The sequence below is a fragment of the Chelmon rostratus genome, chromosome 8 (genome assembly GCF_017976325.1).
Source record: "Chelmon rostratus isolate fCheRos1 chromosome 8, fCheRos1.pri, whole genome shotgun sequence".
Taxonomy (NCBI): Eukaryota; Metazoa; Chordata; class Actinopteri; order Chaetodontiformes; family Chaetodontidae; genus Chelmon; species Chelmon rostratus.
In genome coordinates, this window is record NC_055665.1 from 11,520,999 (window position 1) to 11,547,626 (window position 26,628).

General features: G+C 45.4%; 3 protein-coding genes across 3 annotated transcripts; all 3 read right to left on the bottom strand.

The window, feature by feature from the left end:
• Positions 1-2,827: 2,827 nt before the first annotated feature.
• LOC121610024 (zinc finger protein 236) lies at positions 2,828-6,907 on the bottom strand. The gene is made up of 2 exons (XM_041941914.1): positions 4,410-6,907; positions 2,828-3,866 (listed from the first exon to the last, which is right to left on the bottom strand). The coding sequence occupies exons 1-2, from the start codon at positions 6,855-6,857 to the stop codon at positions 3,507-3,509; spliced, it is 2,808 nt and encodes a 935-aa protein (XP_041797848.1). The 5' UTR covers positions 6,858-6,907; the 3' UTR covers positions 2,828-3,506.
• A 1,276-nt stretch (positions 6,908-8,183) lies between these two features.
• Positions 8,184-16,202, bottom strand: ntd5 (ntl-dependent gene 5). The gene is made up of 8 exons (XM_041942045.1): positions 16,128-16,202; positions 14,698-14,832; positions 14,108-14,299; positions 10,722-10,845; positions 10,139-10,215; positions 9,366-9,548; positions 8,893-9,090; positions 8,184-8,755 (listed from the first exon to the last, which is right to left on the bottom strand). Exons 1-8 carry the CDS (start codon positions 16,192-16,194, stop codon positions 8,673-8,675), a joined length of 1,059 nt encoding a protein of 352 aa, XP_041797979.1. The 5' UTR covers positions 16,195-16,202; the 3' UTR covers positions 8,184-8,672.
• Positions 16,203-17,858: 1,656 nt separating this feature from the next.
• On the bottom strand, positions 17,859-26,237 carry dbpb (D site albumin promoter binding protein b). The gene is made up of 5 exons (XM_041942040.1): positions 25,653-26,237; positions 25,185-25,472; positions 24,027-24,485; positions 20,377-20,621; positions 17,859-19,455 (listed from the first exon to the last, which is right to left on the bottom strand). Exons 2-5 carry the CDS (start codon positions 25,372-25,374, stop codon positions 19,240-19,242), a joined length of 1,110 nt encoding a protein of 369 aa, XP_041797974.1. The 5' UTR covers positions 25,375-25,472; positions 25,653-26,237; the 3' UTR covers positions 17,859-19,239.
• Between the last annotated feature and the right edge of the window lie 391 nt (positions 26,238-26,628).

Consider the following 26,628-nt stretch of genomic DNA (forward strand, 5'->3'; position numbering starts at 1 on the left):
GCTCACATGCAACACATTAACTAAAAGCACCGTATGCTGTGGGTCGGAATAAAAGCATGCTATATGAGTAGTCAGGACCAGTTTCATATTGATGTCAAATCTGCCTCCTTCGCTGCTGAAGCTGCAGTGTTTGAATGTAGATCCAGCTCTCCCCAGGCTCTCTGTCTTCTGCCTTTCACCCAGGTGTAAGCACCCCTCCACCATTTGAGAGAGCTGAGAGACAGCACAGGGAATAAGCCAGCACATGCAGCACATCATAAGCGTAAGTGTGCCCCCACATGGCTGAGCTGCGCAACGACAACTAAAAAACAGAATCCATCCACGGTTAGTTTAGCTTTCCATCATTTTGGCTCTCAGTGGCAATAACGGGACGTCTGTGATGCAACAGAGCGGATACACAACAAACATATCAAAGTGCCGAGCGTATCAAAGAGAATGAAAAGCTGAAACATACCAGTCTAACACACTTCATTACATCTGCTGCCTCTCCCTGCTCCTTCATCACTGCATCCATCCCCGTCCCTCTCTCCGTTCCTCCTCTACCTTTATCACTTCAATCACTTGGCCATGTGCCTTGTGCCACTCAGAAGCCCTGCTGCCCGTTCCACTTCACGCAGCACAAACACAGGAACACACACACGCACACACACACATACAAGGGTAGATTTCAAACACACATGGAGGCTCAACAGATTTCTGTCTTCTCTCCGTCCGTCATTCCACCTGTCTGTCAGTCAGTGCACTTTGAAGCTCTGTGCAATCTGGGCAGCTGCCAAACCTGCACACACACACACACACACACATACTGTACTGTACACACACATCTCCAGCTGGACTGCTGATCTCACCTACTCGGCCACTTGAATATTCATCTTCATCATCATGCGGTGAGGACCTTGTAGGCTCAGCGATGCAACAGCCCAGTGGTGTCAATTAGAGGACCAGAGTCTGTTTTTTTTTTTTTTTAACTGACAGAACAGCATTGATTTAATGGCTGAACCCTCAGAGTGACCTCAACAATATGCATGAAGAACTTCAATGAGCGTCTACAACCAAAAGGTCAGGTGCAATAGTTCATTTCTCCCCCCCCCCTCTTTTTTATGTGTGGACGACATAAATAAAATCCTCTGTTGTGGTTTATGTAAATATCAACCAACTGTACATGATGATGCAGTCATTCATTGACAAATTAACAAATTAACCTTGTTTCTGGCACCCTCTGCAGTTTGCCTTGTTTTCTTAATAATTGCAGAACTAGCTGAGGAAACATGCAGAAAGTGCTGATGTCTGGATTTCATTCTCTCATTTATGTCTGTTGAAAACAAACATTTTATTAAGGGGAATCATCTGGCTGACTTTTAATGAAAAAAGGCACAAAAACAAGTTGGTTCAAAATCATTTTACATGTAAACAGACAGTAACAGTTTATTTCAAAATCTTCAGCTGTTGTGTTAATAAGTAGTGAAGCAGTATTTTTGTCTATGACCACAAACTGTTCCATGAAAATATTTCTAAGGTGACTATCAGTGTAATAACGATAAGGCGCCTGTGTCATTACTTCTTGCATTTTCGGCTCCTGGCGGATTTACACTTTGTTAAACTGACAAAATCATAAGTCAGACTAGTTTAAAAGGTGCTAAACAAAGACAAAAATAAAACAGAGTCTGCAAACATGTTATTTCAACACATCGTGCAACAATTCTGTAAATCTAATATCACCATGAAGCAGACCCGCTCATGTATGTGCAACATTGCCCTCTAAGACCTACTAAAACTAGAGATAGTCAAGGACAGGTTGACATTTTTCCATCTATCTAAAGCCCACATGTAGACTGAAAGATGTATTTATTGTAATCATTCCTTCTGTTCGTGCCGGCCCTGAAGAGTTGCCTTCATGTCTCCAGTGGAAGAGATGGGGAGCAAAACAAAGGCCAAAGGTTTTTGTGCAAAAATGACTTCTAAACTTCAGCTGAAGTGAATATGAGGCTTCAACAGTCTGACTTAGTCAAGTGAAGTGTGAATTTTCCGAAGTTCGACTTTTCTGTACAAAATTCCAAAACAAAGAAGGAATTTTGAGCTAGAAAGGAGATTCTCTCTGTGAGTTGCATGTTATATATTAAGGAAAAGGTAATATATGCATTAAACATCTGCTCTTACACTTTACCAGAGCAAATACTCCACTATCTCCCAGAGCAGACGGTCTCTCTGCAGCAAATTCCCACTGACCACTCGGTTAACCTTTGCTCTGCACCTCTTTCCTTCCTCTGACCTTCTGTAAAAGTGAGTTTGCCAAACTTCACTACAATGGAGCTTAGCACAGGCCTTTCAGCATGCCAAAGCATCTCTATTCGCACAATGGCCGGCGCGGAAATAAGGAATGGGACGGCCAAGAGGACCCAGTCAGGTCATTTGAGCGATACAGTATTTAATAACTTATCTTGGGCTTAGCTCTGTTAGGCTCCATGGCTTAAATGGAGCAGAAAATTGAGAGAGTGCAAAAAAACAGAAGACTGTCTTACAAACTCAATTACTCCCTGGAGGCAGTCCAGCAGATATATATCAAGTATCTTCTCTTTCTTTTCCTCTCACAAATATCCGTGTAAAGTCTGTTCCCGTCTTTGGTGATTAATGTAGAAAAGAGAATCGACTCTGAGGATCAGCTTAAATTAAAGGACAGACACGGCCCTGGCCTGAGTATTCACAAAGAGAGCGACGGCACACGTGACTGAAAGCTTTTCATGAAAAGCCAATTTAAATATACTTCACGTTTGTTTGACATCCGCAATCCGAAAAAAAAAAGATGGGACGAAGTTCCAGTTACAGTTGACAAAATTTAATTCAAATAAGTTAACATAATTCACATTAAACAAAGAAAATCTGAATATAGTGTTCATGTTAGAATAAATCAAAACATGTGGTCAAACTCTTACATGATATGAATTAAATACATAAAATCGACAGCTGCAACAAAAGGCGAAAGCATTATCCTCTGCGATTTAAAAAAGCGAATATCGAGTTCAAATAAAACAAGTGCAAATGACTCACAGTGTCTCTGACGGTACGAAAGATAGATTACATCTTTCACATAATATAGTGCAGAAGTGCAGCTCTTACAAATAGTTCTCTTCATATATACAATTAGAGTAGAGAATAGTTTAGAGTAAATAAGTTATCCTTCTTTTCTGAGCACTTGAGGGTTTTTATCTTGGATGGTATGGGAATGTAACTTCATGTCAGCACGTCTAATTAATATTTTAAAAACCGAGATTTCTGTATTTCTCAACAGGAAAGCTGATGTCAAAATCACGCACGACTCTGAGGCCTGTATTTTTGGACCATTGAATGGAATGGGAATAACATACATTCAGATAAATAAATTACCTTAAAAACATAATAAATATTGCAAGAGCTCCCTTTTTATGAATGTTAATTACTGAGGAAAGTTTCGTGTCTAACCAGAGTTACGTACGCTCCCCCTCCTTCCCTTCACTTTTGGAGTCTGCTCTTTAAGTTTCCACCTCAGACTCTGAGTTATCCAAATTAGACACAGTGGAGCTGTACCATTCAGCGCTCTCCTCTTCCTCCTGCACGCCGGATCCGCCGCCGCCTCCTCCCCCGTCCCCTCGGCCGCCACCTCTCCTCTCGCTCAGCATTTCCATGGCTACTTGGTGGTAAGGGTGTTTGCGTTTGGTGTGTCGGCGAAGCGTGTTGCGCTCGGCAAAGCGCGTGTGGCAAAGTTGGCACTGGTAGGGTTTCTCTCCGGTGTGGACCCTTTGGTGGCGCTGGAGCTCGCCGGCCTCCCTGAAGCGTTTGGCGCAGATGGGGCACACGAAGTTCCTCTGGCCTGTGTGGATGTGCTTGTGTCTCTGTTGATGAAAACAGAATATCACATGACGTCTTGCACGTGAAAGGGCTCGCTTGTATTGATGAATTAAGGAGCTGCATAGCACCTTTCAGCTCATTCTAGTGATTTACCAGCAATTTTACCACTTTAGCTCACTCTCAAAGCATCGTGCTCAGCTAGAAACCTTGCAAACCAACTGTACCCCACCTGCACAGCACTGGCAGACACAGTTAGCAGCTAGCCGGTGAACACAGTGGAGCGCATAGCATCTACAGAGCCAGATATTTCCCTCGGGAGCAGGTGAAAACCAACGCTGGGCCCAAAGGGAGAGTGAATATTGAACTCATTCATCAGATGGCCACAAGCATGACTCCAAATAAATGCTAAGGTTGCTCCAAGTCTGTCGGGTGTGTAAATAAGCAGCTATATAAACTTAAAAGGTGATAAAATGTCAGGATTGTGTTCGCAGCCGCTACACCGATCACTTTTAACATCTGCTCCAGCGACTTGTGTTATTGCTCAAAATTGCTGATGAAACCATACGTCGTAATTAGCCCGCACCTACCTGCAAATGGCTGGAGCGCTTGAAGGCTTTGCCGCACTGCTGGCAAACGTGAGGCTTCTTCTGCGAGTGAGTGATGGCGTGGCGCTCAAGGTCGGAGAGGTAAAAGAAGACCCGCGGGCACAGCTGGCAGTATAGCACCCTGCGGGGGCCCATGGCGTTGGGCTGCGCCGCTGGGGAGAGAGGATCCAGTGGGTCGAGGGGCTCGAGTTTACCAGAGGAGAGAGCGGGAGGGGAGGGAGGAGCAGCAGAGTTGGAGAAGTAAAGATGGTCGTCCAGAGGTAAATGTTGTGAGTGCAGGTCGGACGCGTCAAATTGGGGCTCTGAGGCTGGCGACTGGGCCTCTGAGCTGGGCTGACCTAAGGGGTCGTAGGTCAAACCAGCAGACTGCGGGTGCGGAGAGGACGCTGTAGAAGATGATGGCTTTTTGTTTTCATTTGAGACTTCCTCAGCAGATATGGCTTCACTTCCAGAGTTTGAATCTGAAGAGCTGATCTGAGAATGAAGGAGGGGGGTCGTGCCGTGGCGGTCGTTCTGAAGAGCAGGAGAGGACGAGCGCACCGTGAGAACAGACTTCACGTTATTTGCTCCTGACAGGATGACAGGAGGGTTATTGGGGCTCAGCCTGATGACGGGGTGAGACTGCGTGGGCAGAGGTGACCCCAGGGTGCTGACCTGTCCAGAGGGAAGAGGGAGGGAAACCGGGGCTGAGGTGGCTGTGATCTGGGACAGCTGACCAGTCGTGGGGTCTAGGACAGCGATGGGGGTGGAGGTAGAGGCAGACTCGCCTGAGGAAGAGGGCACAGGTGAAAGGAGAAGGAACATGGGGGTGGAAGCACCAGGTGAGGTCTGAGTAACTGAAAGGGGAAGCGTGAGACCCATCGGAGCTGGGGAGAGCTGAGGAGAGGAGGAGGAGGACGACAGGAGCAGAATCTGAGTGTTGCTGGAAGGGTTCGTGAGGATCTGAATGGGCTGGGTGGGGACTGATATCCCAGATGAAGGGGAGGGAGCAGCGTTAGCCTGAACAGATTTAACACTTGGCTCCGCCGCCTTACAGGGATCTGACTTTGCGTTCAAACTCGTGAAGACTTCTGGAGTCTTTGTCTGATCAACACCTAGTGATGGAGAGTCAGTCGCAGGGGCCGGCGAGGGGTCAAGATCATCAGAAGGTGCTTTTAGTGCATTATCTAAACTTTGGCTAAGGCTGGGCTCTGCTAACGAAGCCAATCGTGGCGAGCCTCCTCCTTGTACCTCTGCTGAATCAGCATGATCGGACTGAGGGTCCTCCGACCTGGAAGCGTCGACTTGCGGCACTTTAAGTCCGTCTGGACTGAGAGTGTACGGGATTCCCTGGTCGTCTATGAGAAGGAGGCTTTCAGGGTCGCCGTCTATCGAGGAGAGGGAGGTCAAGACAGAGGAAGAGAAGAAAGAGGGAGACAGGAGAGAGTCTTCAAGAGTGCCTGCGCCGCCCGTACGCAGCACAGAGTCCTCTTCGTCGCCCTCGTCGTCCTCTTCCACTACGTCTCTGTCTCCCTCTCCCTCGTACTCGTCCACCTCCATGATCAGCGAGCTCTCACAGCCAGAATCGTCCAGAAAGCGTCCACACCTCCTCTCTCGACTCTGTCTTCTCTTGGGCAAACTCAGGTCCAGCGGCTCTGTCTGCTCCTCCATGCCCACCCCATCAAGCATCTCACAAGACTTCAAGTCCACTTCCTGCAAAGTTACGGGAATATTGTCATCAATTTGTCTCTCTGTGGTTTCCTCTTTAATGCTTTGCTTGCTCAGTATTTTCACTGTATTAGTGCCAGAGATTAAAGGAGTTTCTGAGGCATCGGGCTGGATTTTACCACCCAAAACATCTTTTTCTTTGCACATTTCTGCCTCCGTCTCGTGGAATGATTCTGGTTTGGCGTCCTCTGGCTTTTGACGAGTAACTCCCTTGATCTCTCCCTCATTCTTACCAGCGGACGTTTGTATTTTACTTCTGTTTTTTTCCGTGATCGCCGCTCCAGGTGAGACCGAAACAGCTCTTCTAAAATGTGAGCGAGCAAAGTCTTTGGTCAGGCTGATGGCAGAGTTTGCGGCTGGCCTCTTGCACCGCGGGGGAACAACAATTTTGAGCCTGATTGGTCGGCTGCGCAACACAGGCACTCCAGTCTTCACTGTAATTGGCTGTCTGAACCCACCAATCTTGCTTGTTTCCTGAGAGGCTGGCTTAGAAGTCCCGCCCACCTCTGGCTGTTTCCCATTGATTGACAGGGCAGCTTGCCTGATGGTCACTGCTGCTTTAACAGGGCAGCGCTGGAGGTTACCTGGTACAGTACTGGGTGAGGTTTTTTCCTTTGGGTCCAAAAAAACCTCTGTCACTGGCCCTGATCCCTCTGCACACTGGTTGCCATTTTGGACATCCAGGCTGCCACTGGTCAGGACTGAAGCCAACTGAGAATCCATTTTGGGGCAAACCCATTTATAGTTCTATAAAACAGGAATCAAACAGTAAATTAGAAAGTCAGAGCATTAAAATAAACACATCTCATGGCAGCAAGGGAAGGGGATGAAATATTGAGTGGGATGTCTGAAAGAACTCAGTGTCTCAGTTGTGATTATTGGGGTCAAGTTTAGTGCAAAAGCCAATATTGATTGTTTCTGTGATATTACAAACAGCCTGAAGATGAAGCGCCCCCCCTCCCCACGCGCTCCTCAGTCCGACATGATGGTCGACTCATGTGACCCCCCCTCTTCCTCCTCCTCCTCCTCCACATCACACCGTCCTGTTAATTGTGTCGGTTACCTTGCATGATCCTAAATTCAAGCTCAGCGAATTTCTCACCGAGGGGTCGACCGGAGCCGTCGATCATTCACCGGAGCACAGGAGGGTCCGAAAGATGCGAGCGAAAGCACGTTTCCTCTCTCCTACTTCTATCAGCCACATGCAACATAAATAATGAAGCGTTTCATTTCAGATCCTCCTCGGAGCGACGTTCAGATTCCGTTTGGTTTGCAAACACGAGCCTGTTCTAAGAGAGATGTGTGTGAGGAGCTCCGTCCGTGGAGGACGCCATTACGCACAGTCCTAGGTCCGAGATGCCAGTATTATTACGGTGCGTGTGCGCCTTGACAGCTCTCGGACCTGGGACAACGCCATCACCGACGCGTCGCTCGGCGTGCAGAAACGTGTATATTTACAGGCAGTCGCGGCGCGGAGCGGATCCTTCCCTTTGCACCGGAGCTTCCTCGGACCTACAGCCAGCCATTTTAGAGCCGAGGGTCCGAGACAGCGAGAGCGCAACCCGGCAGCTTTAGGACAAACTTTCCCGGCGCGCTGTCATTTCCTGCAGCCCTGCTGTCAGAGCCGGCGTAAGACGCGCCAGACGCGCTTTCGATACATTTAAAACTGTATTTTAAACTATACTCCACCCATACACTCGCTGCATAGGGACTGGCTTACCCGTGCTGAGGATATTTCCGGAGGACCAAATATGACTGTGCAGTGTAAAGGGTGATGCTGCGAATGCCGAGGGAGGGAGGGGTCAAGGGGAGTTGCTATGGTGTCGCAGCCTACCGGGTCCGACCAGTAGCCATGTTCAGCCTATGAGTACGGTTGAACCTGCAGCCTGCGAGGAAAGGCTCTGTGCGCGCCTGAGAGTCAGAGCGGCGGGAGGCAGAGCAAGAGGGAGCTGGAGAGGATGGAGGAAAAATGAACTTGAACTCGCGCAGCAGCAGCACCCTGCGCGCGTCGTAAAGAAATAAGGAAACCAGAGAGCCAAACAGATTTGACATCACTTTTATTCCAAATGAACACTTACAAGCCTCAAGACCTGATGCGTCACGCTCAGCGGCGGAGAGAAAGATCACACAGTGAGATATCACAGAGTCAGTATGAGTTGGGTATCATCACAGGCATAACGCATATAGCATGTGTTAATACAGTATATGTACATCACCGTGAGGGCCTATGGGTTGCATCTACAGTATGCAGTGGCTCAAGCTGGAGGAGGGTCAGAGTAACGCTTGGAGGGTTTGCAGATTATAATCACGCCTGCAGTTCTGATAGGATGCAGGAGTGAGTGGCAGAGGCCGTGTGTGCGCAGGATGGACAGCTTAGCCTGCTGATCCACATGAGCTGGGGGAAATATTTCAGCGTCTAACAGACCATAATCATAGGCTAGGCAGTCGAAGCGAAGCTGCAGAGCGGACTGCTCTGGGTGATTGCAGCTGGGGCGGTTTGATGAGTGTCGGATGGGTCGGGGTCAGGCGCCCGGGTCATCACTCCACATCGCCGGGCTCACAGGCGTCGATCTCTGAGACCAGCCGGTGAGGGAAGATCTTGTACTGCAACCACGTGGGCTCTGAAAAGACAAGAGAAGGCGCATGAATATTGCAAAAGTCTCCAAGTGTCAATCAGTCCCCTCCTCCTCGTGTTCCTCTCACTGCCACTCTGAAGCAGATGAGAAAAGGACGGCCTGTGCGGGTGAACCATGCCTACCGAGGTAGCAGGCTGGTGGCTGCAGCTTCCCATCGAAGCAGGTCTGGGTTGCAGGGAACCTGCACTGTTTGCGAGGGTGCTTGCAGAAGAACGTCACAGTTTCCCCGTGAGGAACCACGGCATCTGTTACGTCAAACGGCCAGCGCTTCTCTCCACCAATCAGCACGCGGCTTCGCTCAGCAGGGATGAGACAGCGGGCTGTGAAAAGGATCAACAAGGTGTGAAACTATAGTATGAGCATCAGACACAAAGCGCTCTGTTGATCCTTGTATGTATGTGCATGCTTGGAAGTATCTAGGAGTGTTTATTATTAATGTGTGTGAATGCAAACGAGCATATTTGCATTTTGCGTACAATAAATGTGCCATCCCATAAGAATTTGAGTGCTTTTGGGGTGCTTAAATGTGTCTTCGTTTATAGTCACCAAATACTCATATTTTGTTTCAGGTGTAGCCATTTGAAACATCCCTCACCTCTACAGTATGGAGGCGAGGCGCTCCAGCTGCCGTTCGACAGGCAGGTGACCTTCTGGGGTCCGTCCAGCAGGAAGTTCTTTTTGCAGAGATAGTGGATGTCAAAACCAACTTCATATTCAGTCTTCTGGACAGCCACCACATAGCCCTGCTCCACCTCTGGAGGAGACCGGCAGTATACTTCTAAAGGAGTGAGAGGAGCAGATTATTCAGGAGATCCATTGATCTTTAAAACATGGAAGAGTGTAGCTACTCCAACAAAAAAGGACAAAGACCAAAGGCTTTAAAATGAAACAATGCTTCTGTCCTTTTGTTTTTATCTTATCTTTACTTTGTTTTAACAGAAGCCAGGAGCAGTCATAGTCCTTTTAGCCAGCCTGATCCTGCGTGTTCCTCCCTGTGGAACGGGCCATGCAATCCCAAATTTGGCCACAAGATGGCAGAAAAGCACTGCCAAACAGAGCGGTCGATCCTGAACGACTACATTTGCAGAGGTTTGTGTGTTTCTGTCTGTCTCCTTTGATTCACTCTTTTTCCCATCTTTGCACACACACATGAACTCACTCACTCTCTCTCTCTCTCTCACACACACACAACTAATAAATGTACGTCCCTGCAAAATAAACACGCAGGTCTCTCAGTGCAGTGACTCATACAACTGACCAGCATTTCATCCTCTCCTGCTAACCTTGAGAGATGCAGGAGGACGAAGCAATACACACACACACAGAGACACAGCCAGTGCAAGATACAGTCCACCACTGCACACTTACTTTTACAGATGGGGTGAGGATACTGCCAGGTCTGATTATCCTGGCAGAAATTTTCACTGCTCCCCACTATGTCCGCCCTGCAGGAGAGAAGGGAGAGAGTGATGGAGACAGATGGCGGTGTGACATGTACAGTATTAACAGCTAAGGAGCTTCATCTAAATAAAAGTGATGAAAAGGGTGTAAATGATTCCCCTTTTTTCCGCTCTGTCTCTCTTTCACAGTGTCTAAATGTTGTGTGCACAGTTCTGGCTGACACATCCACTCAGGCTCCTCTTATCCTGTGGATGAGTCAGTGTGTAAAGGGGAGTCAATACAAGATTAGACTGTAATGACCTAGTTAGCTCAATGGAGAGATCGTCAGCTGGGAGATCAAAATGAATTCCCTGCCATTCATTGCTCATCATCCGTCGTTCCCCAACACCTCTCCTGTAATCAAGCCTTCCCTCCGCTCCCTCCCTCTTCTTCACACTCCATCCCCGTCTTCTCACTTCCTCCATTTCTACCTTCGCATCATTTCAGGTTTTCATAGCCTCTGCCTACGCTCTCACAACCTTAACCTCCCATCTCCCCCCACCTCTCTCACCCAGACAGGCAGCTGTAGCGGATGGAAGTTCCTACTGTGGCGTCGCCCTGGATGCTGAAGGTGTTGATGACTTCCTCAGGCAGAGGGCAGGTTTGGGCAGCTGCAGGTTCGGGTGACTGAGCTTCTGAAGGTCAGAGAAGAACAGGAGACTTCATTGTCAGATTATTTTATTTAAGAAAAAGTAGCAAAACTACACTGCAGAAATACTCCACCGCAAGTAAAGGTCCCACATTGAAGACAAAAATAAGCCAGCAGGAAAACAGTCAGACCAGCCTTCAGTTACTTTTTATGCTTTTTGTTTCTTCTACAGAAGAGATGCATCTCCCACCAGCAGCGGTGGAGTACGTTTTGAGTACGTTTACTCAAGAACTGTACTCAAATGCAATTTTGAGGTACTACTTGAGGTACTGTACTTTTTACTCCACATAATAATTTGTTGCTTTGCAGATTAAGACTGTACATACAAATCGTATGAACTTTTCAATATTATGCATTGTTATAGATTACTGCCTAACAGTATAGTGATTAAAATGAGCTCCTTCTTGACCAGCTGCTGCACTAAAATGCTGTTTACACATTAATGCACCAGTAATAATTAGCACAATAATAAAACATAGGTAACGCTTTACTTTAGTGTGTTAACCATTTATATTAGATTGTTATATTATATTAAATATTATTTATGTGTAAGTACTTAAAGAAAATGAAATACATTATGTAATAATATAACACTGTCAGGGGCCATTATCTGCAAAATTAATGCTTTTATGTTTGGTTCTTTAGGTTCTTTAAGTTCTGTGGTTAACTCACTCACTCACTGTGCATCTGATGCAAATTGCGGTCCAAAGAAGTAAACACAACCCAATATATCACCACAATTACCCCCTCAAACACAGAAAATACATTGGAATCAGTGTGTAACTGATGATTTGGACATGATATTATTGCTATTAGCAAGCAAAGAAGGAAGAATTAAAGAAATAATGAAAGAAAGGGAAGAAAAACAGATGGCTAGAGGAAGGAAGGTTCATCCAGGTACCTCATTTGACTTGTATTAACCAAGGTTTCTATTTAGTTTGTGACCCACAGAGGCGTTTCACCCAATGTCTTGTTTTATTTAAGTTGAAACAACTCTTCTTAGGTAATATATCAAAGTTCGGCGAGCAGGTGAAACACCGCTCCACACCTCTCCAATCTCACAGCTATATCTGTGATTGTATAACACCTGGCACTGTTCATTCCTGGATGTTTGAGGGCCTCACGCTTGTGGAAATATAAATATCAAGAGTGGTGCTTGGAGAGAGGCCGGAGCGACCCGGGCTCCATCAAGCGTAGGGTTTCGGAGCTGAACGCCGCTTTGAGAGGCAGACACAGCTCTTGCCTGAGGGCTGTCTTAGGTATCTGAAACCGAGAAACGTTAATATAAGAATGTAAAGGGACCTATGGGAGAGGGAGAGTTACGAGTCTGTTTGGCTGCGGATGAGAGCCCGAAGCCGAGTTCTGTTTTCACATATCGCCCCTTCTTCTGCCTCGTACTGCTGCCTCCCACACAGGCTGCAGCACCAAACTGCGATGAAGCAGGTATATCAAATTCATCTTTCAAAAAATGATAACACAGTGATTTTGAATGAGCCACAACGTTAAACACCCGGCAATCTGACTGAGACCAAAGATGTAAAGGTTGTGTTTTTACTGTTTTTTGTTTTTTTTTTTCTCTCCCGCAAACATGCACACAGATGCATGCACACACCACAAACTAAACAGCCTAGAGCTGCATGCTTGTCCTTGGCTCCCATTGTAGAGAGAGACCTTATCAGAGGCCTCAGATGGAAGAGGATGAGAGGAGAAAGAGATGAGAGGAAAAGAGGATGAGAGGAGAGAGCAGAGGAGAGGAGAACAGGGAACAGAAAGGCCTGGAGCAGCATGAGCAAGAGAGCTCTCTGACTCTCCTGACTGTGATCTGTCGCCCACACACACACACACACACACACATAAAAACTCTGTAACACATGTGCAATCTGCCCCCCCACACACACATACACGTCTAATGTATACAGAAAAAAACCTGCCTCTCTACCTCTCTCCTATAAACACACATTCACACTCGCTCACACTCGCACTGCAGCTCTGTGCCACTTTGACAGTGATCTGCCGCCCACTGCCTCTCAACAGGCTTGAAGAAGCTCACACTCATGCACACACATGCAAAGGACACACAATACTAACGCTCTCACACGCTCAGAACCCACCTACCTTCTGCCCGTCTATCAGCAGGAGGATACTCTACAAGAGAGCTGATAATCGTATCCTTATTTCACCTCTTAGAACAGATACAAAATCTTGAGGGTGAGACAGGGACCCAGCTGTGTTGAGGATTTCTAAGAAAGCATGTTTACTGTGGCTCTAGATGTGTGATTAATGCAGGGCTCTAAAGTTGAAATTGCATTGTTTTTTATCAGAGCTATCAGGTCAACAGAAGCAATCAGGGAAAACCATATTTTGGGGTACATTGTGATGACGATCACGGTGTGAGATACTAAGAAGTATTGATGGCTTTGCTTCATGTACTGCTGTGCAGCCTTACAGCACAGCGGTAGAGGTAATAAGCCTGCACAGCAGTAGAGCACATTTTGCATTTTGTGAGCCACCTATTCAGATTCGTCATTTCTTGGTCTATATTTAGACGGACAGAAAGTACAAATGTTTAACCACATGACTATCATGGGGCACAGTGGTACTTGGGTTGTAAATGAACTTGTAATTGCTTGCCAAAATAAGTGCATCTCTAAATCATGCATCTACATCATGCAATGTCATACCCTTTTTATATAGTGACAGAAAATCTAGGTTTCTGTGCTGTGTGCGCATATAAACAACACACACAACATATATGCATGTGAATCCGTGTGATCCTCATGCACACGCACACGTGTTCAGCTTTCCTCTCCTCTTTAAAGTTATCAGCAGTTCCGACAGTGAAATCTTCAGACAGCCAGTGTGAACAACTAAAGCTCTGGTTGCTATGGCGATGAGGAGAATAGGTCCCAGTTGTGCAATGTCTCAGTCGACACAATCGCAGAGGGGTTTCATTCCTGAATCTCTCTGTCTGTCTGTCTGTCTGTCTCTCTGCCTGTCTTGCATAAACACAAAAACACAGTAAAAGCTGTGTTTCATCCTGGGCCACATCACTGACCCAAACACATGAACTGTGCACATGCTGTGTGCCTGCTGCGTCTGTCCGATACGAGAGCCAACACTCAATTTGAGAAAGTAGCACATACAGCTGCATCATTCACTAGTTCATTACCTGTGGTCTGAATTCCTTATTATAAAGGATTCAGGACAAGAAGCAACAAGGGACACTTTTCTGTTGAACTCAAACCCACCTGTACAGATGGGCTCATCCCCACTCCACTGTCGGTCACCTTGACAACGGCGAATAGTGACATCCAAGCCACTGGGCAACGTGAATCCCGGCTTGCAGCGCACTTCAAGCAGGGCAGAAAAGGAGTGAGTGGGAGAGAGGAGGCGAGCCGCCGAGTTTTCACTGGCGGGTAGAGGCCAGGGACAAGTTCGACCTGAGGAGAAAAGAGACGATCCAGACGGAGGAGAGAGGAGAGACAGGGAACAAAACAACTCTCAGAATGTGCTGGACTGTTCCTCATGACAAACGAAAGCGTTAGCACTAATGAGGTTGTATAACGAGACTGGATCCATCTACAGTGCCCCCCTTTTACCATACATAATAAAAAGCTTGCATTCAGCACTCACATAGGGTGCATTTTGAGCCCAGATTTTGTGCATGAGCAAGGCTTTTATTTTTCTTTTCCAGGAAAAACACACACACACAGATGTATGTTGGCACAGCTGGGTACACACACACACACACACACACACATACAAACACTTTTAATGGCTGAGCCCACAATGGTGTTCACAGTGGCAACTGGGGGCACACATGCATACAAATAGTTACCTGGAGCCACACAGCTGAGACCACACTGGCCATCACACAGACACTGGCGTTTGTTGGCACAGTCTCGGTCAGCTTTGCAGGGCCGAGGACACGTCCTCCTCCTCTCTTCTCCCAGAAGTCTCTCCGGACACGACCCTGTTGTGATACCACACACGCACACACACTATCACACCATCACAGTAACTGTCCCTTTGTTTGCCTATGCTCCGTTTGTGGCCCCTCGTAAAAAAAAAAACATGCAAACGCCGTAAACGCAAAGGGCCGTAATCGAGTTTTTGTGTGCCAATTCTGTTTTGTTTACTGTTTGAGGAAAAGTAAATTCAGTGTGGGTGGCCAGGCAAACATTTGTCACCCAGGTTGCCAGATGAGTAAGTATTTAGATGGCAGGCTTTATTACTCTTTGCCATTCAGCTATCAATCTTGTTTTTGTTTTTTTATATAGAAAAATGAGTGTCCTCTTACTTCTGTGACTAGAGTCTTTTTGTGAGTTTTTGCAGTGTAATAAGTGTCTGAAAAGGCAATTCATATTTGAACAGGATCAGTCTCATGTCTTTAACACCTCCTAATTTCTCCCTATGTATTCCATCACAAATCATAAAACTGAATCCTCCACTTCTATTAAATTGCACGCCAACAGCGACACACCCTCAATGTCCAGAACATTTGAGGGGGGAGGAAAAGGGGGGCTTCAGACAGGGTTCCCCATTTTTTCATTTCTCAGAATGCAAACATGTGTGCTACTGTAATCACTCTGCCCACAGGACATGTGACCACACATGTGCAGCATGCATGCACACATGACCATCTCAGAACAGCGCGGAGACATGGTGTACCGTATGTACACGGAGCGCGTATGATACAGGAGATCAAATTAAACACAGCGTATCGTGAAATACAGACCAGAATTATGAAAGAGCTAGAATCACCTAGGAATGTGTGTGAAATGCGAAAGATGATCCAACACAGATATTTGCATTCACCAGAATATATAAACCGTACACCATGATTATGTGCAACACTGTACAGCACTGGCAATCCAGACTAGTGATTTTTTTTAACTCAGCATAAACACTAGTGATTCAGGGTCTTTTTCAATCAGTGCACTATGAGCACAAACCATCAATAATGCACAGAAACACTGCACAGTCCCAGCCTTCATTAGTCCTTTGCATTTTAAAGTCCTGATGGTAATGAGTGCAGCTGTTGCCAGTCCCAAACTCTGGTGAACATCTTAATGCTGAAATACAATCTACAGAGCAACAAAGCATGCAGGAGAAAGTCCAGCTGTTCACTAACTGCACTGCCTGAAGACACTCATTAAATGGTCATCCCTCATTTATTCCCAGCATTTAGTAAGCTGTGTTCATTGTGCATGCAGGGCTCAGTGACACCTATCAGGTGCGAGTGATGAATGGAGTCAGAGGGCTTACCTGAAGCCTGCAGGGACACGCTTCCAGTCAGAGCCCACAGGGACAGCAGCAGCAGTGCACAGTCCATCCTTGAAGCCAGGCCTCAGACGATATGAGGGAGGGACGCACAGACACAGCATTTTTGAGGAAGGGGGAACAAAGGGTGGGAGCGGAGGGGAGCCGGGGAGGTGGGAGAGAGAGGTGGGGGCACAGCCCTGGAGCACACATCTGGTTCGTGTTGAGGAGGAGAGATTTGGGGAAAATTCCACTGTGAAGGACCTTTCACCCATTTCTGTTGAGACAGCAAAAAAAGCGGTGACATATGGCCGCCCCCCCACACACAATAAACAAAGAGGAGTAAACAAACAGGAAATGCAAACAACTGGTGGAAATTGATGGACTTTACCTCATGTCATAAATCCTCCTCCTATACTTTCAATTATGCCGCCCACTGTGACTATTGTTGAGTCATAGGCCGGTATACATGCTTTTATTTTATAATTATGCCCTCTACACAGTTAAATGTTCTACCTCAGCTGCATTGGAGAATGAATCCTATCTGTGAGCACGTTATCCCAATAGAGTGCACTTCATTTGGATATGTATAAAATACCCCTAAAATGTCCAAGTGGAGCAGCATTGCCTTTGTTGGGCAAGAATGCATATTTGGGCTGTTTTGTCTATTAAAAGAATGCACACAATGTGACCAAACAGGGAGGATATCAAAACAAGTGGTCTTGGGACATTTCACTGCATATTCTAGTCTGGTTATCAGGCTTAAGTAAATAAAAGAAGTGGTAGTCCTCCAGAATTTTGACCTCTGATGCCCGTTCTCCCTGTCAAAACTGGGCTTTAATTCAAGATGCAGGCGCGCAAAGCTGGAGAGAAGTTAATTATAATAATAAAGACATGATGAAAACACCTGAAACAAGCAAAAAAGTAGTGAATGAGAACAATCTTTTATTGGTGTTTTTGGAAAAATCTCGACTACATCCAAATAGCCAGCACTGAGTGAGCTGGGCACCACGGACACCACTGATGCAGCAGGGCAGTTGTAGTTCAATTAGAGTCAGTAACAGATTTATCAACCACATCTGTGAGGATATTAGAGACTAAATCCTGTCGGGAGAGCAAACAATCACTGATTGAGATGATAAAGGCTGAAATAAACCAACAAGGAGCATATTGATAGTGTGCATAGTCCATACACCGCTGGGGAACTGAAGAGGTCATCATGAAAAGAAGAGTAAGTCTGCATGAACATCATGTTCAAGTTACTGAGCCACGCTTGTGAAATCCATGGTCAGAGAGACCAGGGTGGCAGTAGTGTCCGAGCGATGTCTGGAGGTTTGAGACAGGATGCAAATAACAGACAATGAAGGTTGTTTCCATTTGAATTGTCTTTCTGAGGAACACTGAAGATCAAAGATGTTTGAAGGTGCAACAGATCATGTTCATCCAAAGAAAGAAAATCATTCAATAATATAGAACAGCAACAACAAGAGGGATAATCATCATAATCGTAACAATAATAATAGCAGTAATGGTAACTATTCATCATGGTCATTAAGGGGATTAAAATCACACTCTATTACTAGTCATCCTTCTCCCAGGAACATAACATAGTGTACCATGCCCCTGTGTAGGTGTTGTGGGTACACAGAGAAGTTTATAGATACAGTAAAAAGTAATAGCAGGAGTAAACAGTAAGGAAGGAGCCGTATTTAAAAAAGCACTAAATAGCAACAAGCGTTGTGGATCAACACAGGAAATTTTGGCTTTTATTTCTCCCAGAAATCTGAGAAATTAACACAATTCCACTCAATGGGGTACTGAACCCATCTCCTGGAATACATCAAATACACAAAATAGTATAGGCCTATCCAATATACACAACATTTCTCCCCCCCATAATAATGCTAATTAAAGTGTGTTCATAAAGTACAGTAAAGTAATGATGTGCGTTTTACTGGGAAGATCGGTTACCATTTCAGAATACGTTTACAACACTGAGATTTGAAACACTCTGTGCACCGCCGAGGTACAAGAGAGACAGAGGGACAAAGGGTTGATGGGAAGAGTTTGCACAGAACTGTGAGGGTACTGGCTGCAAGTGAGAGAACATAGAAATAGAGCAGTTGGATATAGAGACAGGGGGAGAGAAATGCCCCAACAACTCAAAGAGAGGATCAAGAGGAGCAAAGTTACGCGGGGCGTCACAACAGTGGGCTTTTACCGGCTCAGGTGAGATACGGAACGCCACGGCGGATTAAAAGCACTCGACTGGGATAGAGAAAAAGAGTCAAAGATGCAAGAGTGGACTAGAAGAAGATGTACCAATCGCATGAAGTTAAGCTCAGTGTACAAAGAACTAATATTGGGGAACTCGAAGGGAAAGGGAAAGGATGAAGTTGTTCTATTGGAAAAGAAAGCACAAGACTGGTCAAGACAAGGGTTGAGGATAGTGTTGGACTGTTTACATGGTGTCTCCCCTTGTCTCTCTCTAGCATGCCCATTCCCAGTGACAGAAACATAACAGGAAAAAAATTAAGTGCTTGAGTAAAATCCACAAAAATGCTGAACTATACGATTATAACATAATTTTTGCTCTCTATATTACAATTGTTACATGCGTCCTCGCCCCTGCTGCTGCACTCTGACTGTAATAAAGTCGGAAAATACCCATCGATGGCTGACCGCCTATTAAACATCTCCTGACTCATCTATAATAAAAAGATATTTACCATAGCTTTGCCCTGTCTCTATGTCCCCGCCACGTAGAAAATATACAAAATTATTCTCCAAATTTGCTCTCCCTCTAATTTTTCTTAAGTATTATAAAAATATACAATTCTCCAATAACAAAACTCTTAAAAGTCACATCTTTCATCTGTTAAATTATTCTCTCCATCTTTCACTTTTAAGAGCTGACACCTCAACAAAAAGACACCTGAGCTTCATTACACAAACCCTCTCCTTGTCTTATACATTCATCATCATAATCATCAGCTTCCTCATCATCATCACCATTTTCTTGACTCCATTCTGTCCATCGTGCCACCCCAAAAATCCAGAGTCTTAAATTTAATCCATCTTTTATTTCTCCCCCTCCTGATTTTGCTGCACGCCTTCATCACTGGTCAGCGAGGCGGTTCTCGTATTTACTAAGGATGGTGCGACAGCGGCCCAGTTCCTTCCGTATCTCGGCCACTTCCTGTCGCAGGGCAGCGTTCTCTCTCTCCAGGTAGGCAGCACGCACGGATATTTGGTTCTCCTTAAGACGGCGAGCATCTCGGGAGCGCTTTGCTGCCTCGTTGTTTTTATACCTCCTGGTCCAGTACTTCTCATCCTATGAGAGGACAGACAGAAATAACACTCATTGATTATCCAATCAAATTATTAACCTTGTTAGATTGGGGAATTAAGGTATTATTGGGAAGTGCTTCTATAAAATAATCAATGAATGGCCAGGCTTGTTTCTCAAGAAGAGTGTAGTACTCTTGTGAAGCTTAACTCCCATCCTGTTACTGTTAATGTGGGTGTTTGGCCATGAATGAGCGTGGGACATGTTCCTTTCAGATGCTTCATCCTCAGAGTTGGGTTTGTCCTGAGTTAGTGTCTGAGAGCACATAAAGTATGCAAACAAGCTGCATCCCACTGCTTGAGAAACAGCACACAGCGTAAAAACACTTGGTGTCATTTACTGTGGAACCTTTTCAGCTCTTACACATATTAACAACAGCGCGAGTCCACCGTTTGTACACTTACATGTCCCCACTTTTAATAACTGATGTTGTATTTTTGTTTTTGTAGATCTTATTTCTCTTTTGTACATTCTTTGTTTGTCACTATCCTGCTTCTTCAATATGTAATGCTTTTATTGTGAAATACAATGTGTCACTTATTTTGAAAAGTAAATCTGTGCCTCCTTATTTATTAACAGCATTCTGTCCATGAACTAAAGCAGTGAGTCCCATAGATATGCCTATGCTGACAGAATTGCAACAAATACGAAAACAAATATGATTAATTATTTAAATCAATTATCAGGGCAAAATGACATATTCTCTGGTTTCAGCCTCTCAAGTGTGATGATTTGATTTTTGATTTGTTTTTTGTTATTATCACTGTAAATTAATCATGGTTGGGTTTTGGACTGTTGGTTGGACATAATAAGCACTTTGAAGATGCCCCATTGATGAAGAATTAATTAGTTCATGATGCCTTCAAATCATGGCCAAATATTACAAACTGACCAGTGAAGACTCACCTTCAGGCTATCAGGCACCAGGATCTTGCGGGCCTTCTTGATCATTGGCTGAGGTTTGAGCTCCTCCTCGCTGAAGGAGTGCCTAATGGGGTCAAAGTTCTGCTGGCCAGCGTTGTCTGAAGAATCCATGTCAAACATTCCAACCACATCTGGCCCGCTGCCCGTGGGCGTCAGCAGAGGTGGACAGGAGGACGAGGAGGAGGAACAGGGTGACTCACAGGAGTCGTTCATACTCGTCTGGCTCCCTGAAAAAAAAAAGGTAGAACAATATGATTTAAATGCTTTTCACTGAGCTACGTTCATCCTGAAATTGATAACACTGTCAGATTTGGACAGAGCAGCTGGTGACAGCGGTTCTCTAAGACAACAATAAAAACACATGCAGCATTACATGATGATGTCCACCAGAGGGAAGCAGAGAGCTACTTTCTTGGTGCTATAAACAACAAACAACATTCCTTTGCTGTTCACTGCCTCCAACGAGCTGAGGATGTTTGTCGATCAGCTTTCATGGACAGTGAGGCTTTCAGGGACAACATTATCTTTCAAGAATATTCTGTGAGCACACCCTGCAGACACATATTATTATATAATAATGCCTAATTTTTAGCACACAAATTAACACAAATAAGGGAGCTATAGGTTGCTGTGGTTAAAAATACTTGTCAGTGCAAAGCTCTGGCTTTTCCAAAGTACTTATCTAACAGATAATCTCTGCCTAAACTCTTTTATATGAAGTACTGCATACTAGATCAGATCAAAGAATCATTGTTATATACGTATCTATCACACACCTACAAAAGGTCAATAATGGAAAACCATAATCAAAATAGTTATTGTGTATCTCTTGCTGCGTGTACAGCGTAGCTTTAGTTCTCATGCTCCCGGGGATCCTACTGAATGTCCTTTAGTGCACGCGCAAACCAGTGCTTTAACAAATCACAACCACATGAATTCAATTGGTGCATGATACTGGCTACTATTATTAAACAAAACCACAAACTCTGGTAGACCACGGCCAATGTCCAGAACTAAATACCAATAGAGAAAAGTAAAATTGGAAATATTATGTAACTTTGGACCCCTCCCCTTCAAACTGGTTTCTTTAAGTGGGGCCAGTATAAGGCTATACCTCACCCCACCCCCTTTAAGGCCCTGTGTACCTCGCTCAACTGACTTTCCTTCACTGTAAGAGCACAAAACCCTGCTTAACTGTTCCCACGTATCCATACAAACAGCTCAATCAACACACGTGTTACAAATGGTCAAATTCCACAGAATTTAAAAAATAATAATAAGTTAAACTTGCGTATTACAGACTGATCTGACAAATTCAAACAAAACTTAAGATGATCTAATTTGGCCAGAGGAACAGTGTCAAAATCATATATATATAAACACAATAACTTCAGTCAGGGATTGAACAGCCAACACTGCAGCCTTACAAATTAGAATTGCATCAACACAGCCTAAACCAAACCTTTATGCCTTAAGTTCCACAAAGCTGGTAATTAATGCAGACTTACAATGTGGAAACAGTATGTAGAAAAAGTACAGAGTGGTGTAACAGGCAAAAAAAACTCAGTACTGAGCATTGGAAAGACCAGCCAGGCTATTGGTTGAAGGAAAACAAAGCCAACCCCTTTACCTCTCTGTGCTGTTGTACCTGTAACATATGAGCAGCTATCACATGACTAATGGGCTGTGTATGTTTTCACATCAGGTGCACCCTAAGATGCAAAGTGTTCGCTTGTGACACACCTCCATAACACAGCAAAACAAATGAAAGAGTGCTTTCACAGAAGTCAAGCATGTACCATAATACATAATCAGCAGGTATAAACATCACTGAATCTTGGTGTGGATATTATACCCAACAGAGTGCAGAGGTCTGAAAATCTGCACGTTTTCCTCTGCGGGTACGACAAAACCAGAAGATTTCAAAGATTTCTGCTGCTCCAACCTGACAGCAGGAACAAGTCAGTGCAACCACCCGGTGTAGTGTTTTCTTGGAATGAAAACCTGCAAGCCCTCAGTCCTCCTGTAGTACAAGGTCGCCTCTCCCTGCTTTTTGGGAAGCTCTGGAACGTGGACTTAGTGAGTTGGTTTGGTGCATTTATTTTCCATGTGTTTCAACCCTCAGGGAACAGGAGGCTTTCACTTGTGAAGAAACGGTCCAATACGTGACTACACACATTTCAGGACTCGTGCAACGGCATTCCAAGAGGGCCTGTTGTGAAGGCCAACTGTAGCCCTACTCCGTCTTAGGTACATAATATAATCACATGTTTTAGGCGTTGCTCCATTCATTCAATATTTATGAAGCAGCTGTTGGTTGGGCACTTTCATGATGCTGCAGATTAGAGCAGAACTTCTCTAGTTTCAAGCTTTGGGAGTTGATAGTCATCCCAGCCACATAATAAAATATATAAAAATATTCCACTTTTAACCAATGATGATGCTCTATTTACTATTTTTTTGCAATTTTAATAATCTTATTTTTTTCATGTGATGATACGATTTTATCTAAACAACTGTAATTGAAACACATGGGACAATATAAATGCATTATCAGAGTTCATAAACATGCACTTTGTCACTGACAGACTGAATTAAAGGTCGCGCGTCAACATCACACACAGTATAAAAATGCTCCTCTGGATATCAGTGCATTTAATGACATTCACTGTTGATCAAATGTTCCGTTTGAAGTCCAGCAGCACAGAGAGGCTCTTCCTGTTGCTCTGCCTGTCCCTCCCCCTGTGGGCTCCTCCTCCATGTCCACTGGCCCTGCCTCTAGTTCTCTCACTCCAGTACTCCCAGCCTCGGCACGTGTACTGACGCGTACACATGGCTGTGGCGTGTGAAGTGGAGAGAGATTTAAAGACACGCAACCGCAAACGCTCTACACACTTCTCTCGCTCTCTCTCTCTCTCTCTCTCTCTCTCTCTCTATCTCTCTGTGTACTGTTTTGACCCTGCTGCACATTAATAATTGGCTGGGGCTGAATGCTGATTGTGTTGTACGCTGCAGTACGCAGATCACATGCCAAACTGAGCCAGACCCCCTTGTCATTGCTATAAGGTTGACTCATCAAATAGCTCAAGACTTCATCCCTCATCGCACCTCTTTCTCTCAAATCCTCTACCTCTCTTCGTCATTTTCCTCCCTGACTCCCACACCCAACTTTTAACCCTGCACCATGCCACAAAATGGAAAACAAATATAGTTCATTGTTAAGCAGCCATTTCCAAACTCTATGTTGTCTCTCTCAGGTTGACTTTGCATTTCGAGCCATGTGACTGTGTCTGCTGCCTTCACTCTGTCCCCACGGGTCAGAAAAATGCTTGGTCACCATTGTATTTGTTATAAACTCAAAGGAAAGTAAAATGCTGAATCACGAGCCTGTGGGAACATCATAAGCACACCACATAACCTTGATTTCTTACCAACCATTACTGAATTGTAGGGTCTACTAGTTTCATATCAGGGGACAAGTTGTCTCTTTGAGCTTGTCAGCTCTGCAAAATTTGCAGAACCCTCTGCCATGATATTGCTGAGCTGATATGGACAAACCTTGAAGAGTGAACTGTCCTTGTTTGTGTTTTTACTGTCGGGTTCAACAAAATGGCCCATGCAAGTGAACTCACCATGCAGGCAGTCACTCCCTCCTGACAGGCTCTGCGGCTGAGCCACCTCTAAACCAATGAGTGACGGGGAGGAAGAGGAAGAATGTGATGAAGATGAAGAGCCAGGTGGGGATGACGGCGGTAGGCACTGGGAGCTCTGGTTGGGAACGGCCGACTGGGAGCTCTGAGAGGGGATCTGGGCTGAGCTGGAGCTGTTGTTGTTGTGCATGCTGCCCATTCCATTTTCAGTCAGAAACTCCTCCAAGTCCATGTACTGAAGCTGGAAGAGCCCCCCGTCTGCCGGCAGGGTGCGATCCCACAAAAGAGGCCCCAAGAACTGGTTGAAGCTTCCTCCTCCATTTCCGCCACCTCCTCCACAGCCATTACTGCTATTACTGTTGCCTATTCCAATGCCATTCCTCATGCTGCACACTCCCAGGGAGTCCTCATCAAGGTCCAGCCTCTCCTTGTCTGCCAGAGCTAGAAGTGCAGAATCATCATTAGTACAGAATGAAGATGATGAAGATTGACTGACTTCAACAGCTTTCAGTACACAAGAAAGTTCTGTCCCCAAAAGGTTTTCTTGAGATACTTAATTGTATGGCAAATGGAGGCCATATCATATACACACACACACATACACACAAACACACATATACACACTCACAGATGGACCAGATGGTAGCTGAATAGCAGAATTAAACAAGAGCCGAAACCAATTTGTTGTCATAACATATACATAAGATCCTCAACAAATCTCACAATAGCTGAAGGTACGTTTTGGCACGGCGAGCAACCAGGATGCACGCCTGCACAGCATTACAGCTAAACCAAAACATGTTATCGCTCAATGTAATCTGGATCGCAATTTGAAGTCGCAGCAGGGATTATAATCCAGGTGAATACTCATCAGGGTCATGGAAGAGTCATCGTGAATATGTGATTATGCGTCAGACTTTTGGGTGGAACTGTGTGCCGTAAAATATGACAAATGCAGTGTTTGTTATATAATAATGTTGGATATTTGTATTACAATAAAAGCAGCAGTGGGTGGAACAGACTGCTATGATTTATTCATGCTCTGTCATTGCACATATTGAAGATCGACTGTCAGGTGATCGTGCTGCCCACAAACAACAATGTGACATAGTACTAATACATCAAATGAGAGTTTCTCACCTTTTGCATCGCACAGGGTTTTTAAACGTTGGTCCCCCTTCATGGGGTGCTGCAGGAGGGATTTGAGACCTGTCATTGAGTTGAGATGCCCCCCTGTGAGGGAGCCTGCAGGCTGAGTACAACTTCCAAACTGAGGGCTTGCGCCAGCTGGGAGGTCGGGGGTCGGAAGCTGGGAGAGCTGCCTGGACATCCTGGACCAGACGGGGTCGCAGAGAGACACCTGGGGTACTTGAAGGGGCGTGGCAAACTGACCGGAGAACCTACCAATAGGACAAGTGTATTGGATGGCTGTGCGTGAGCGTGCAGGAGCGGTGGGGGTGGAGGGGAGAAAGAGAGAGATAGTTTAGAGAAGTGTCCGTGCAGGATAAAGCAACCACTGCAGCGTAATTACAAGTATGCACACATAATTAATGACGCAGTTTAATTATACTTTGCAAACTTAAGTGAAAAAACGCATGCAACTTTTACCTTTAAGTTGTGAAGAGTTCCTTATTTCAGCGCAGAAAAATTTGCATCGAAATATTCCATTGCAGTTGGATGTTGTTAAAACTGTTCAGCAGATCGAGCTGTTATTCTCCGTGGACCAGTGTGGGAGGGACAGTCAGACCATCTGAGTAAGAGCACTGTCCATAATAAAAATGCCAAGGCGTGAAAATGACAATGAAATCCGCACACTGCACGGACACGGAGAGAATAATATCCCGAGTTAATCGTCCGGCAAACGGAGAGAAGAACCCAAAATAGTTGCAGCGCAAATCTCCGTCAAAACAAAACAACCGAAGGGAAACAGTGTGTATAGAAAGCACACACACAGCGGCGAGGGCAGTGGCAGTGTTGGTCAGATGACAACTTGTATTGGTGTTTCGCTCCTCTGCTGTCGCGCTCTGCTGTCCGTCGTGGGGGGAGGAGGGGGTCGTTTCCTCTTTCTCTGTCTGTACTTTTTTTTCGCATCCGGTGGATCCAGTCACGGGCGCACGGGCTTCGGTCTGTGTTTGGGCCGTGCGACGTCCACGTCCGACCGTCCTCTCTCTCTCTCGTTCTCAGATGGAACGGACACGGGCAGTTCACGTGACGTCACACCCCGCGGAACGAGCGAGCGAGGCGCGAGGGGGGCGGGCCCGGGCTTTAACAGACCTCTCGGTTCTCGCTTATTATTTATGAGACACACCTTCCCTCGTGCCACGCATCGAGGAGAACAGGCTGTTTGTTTTGTCTGACAGGTAACAACACAGTGACATTTCCTAGTTTGTTTATGATGCAGCGATAAAGCATAAATACGTTTAGCTTTAGTATGATGAAGGAAAAGACGGCCCTTACACTAGTAGCTCAAATAATATAATTCATTAAGATTTGCTCAGGATCACTGGCTCAAAACTTTGCCCAACTCTATTAGAGCAGAGTTCTGGCTGTCTGTAACGATCAGGTAGTGCAGCATGGCTTTCCA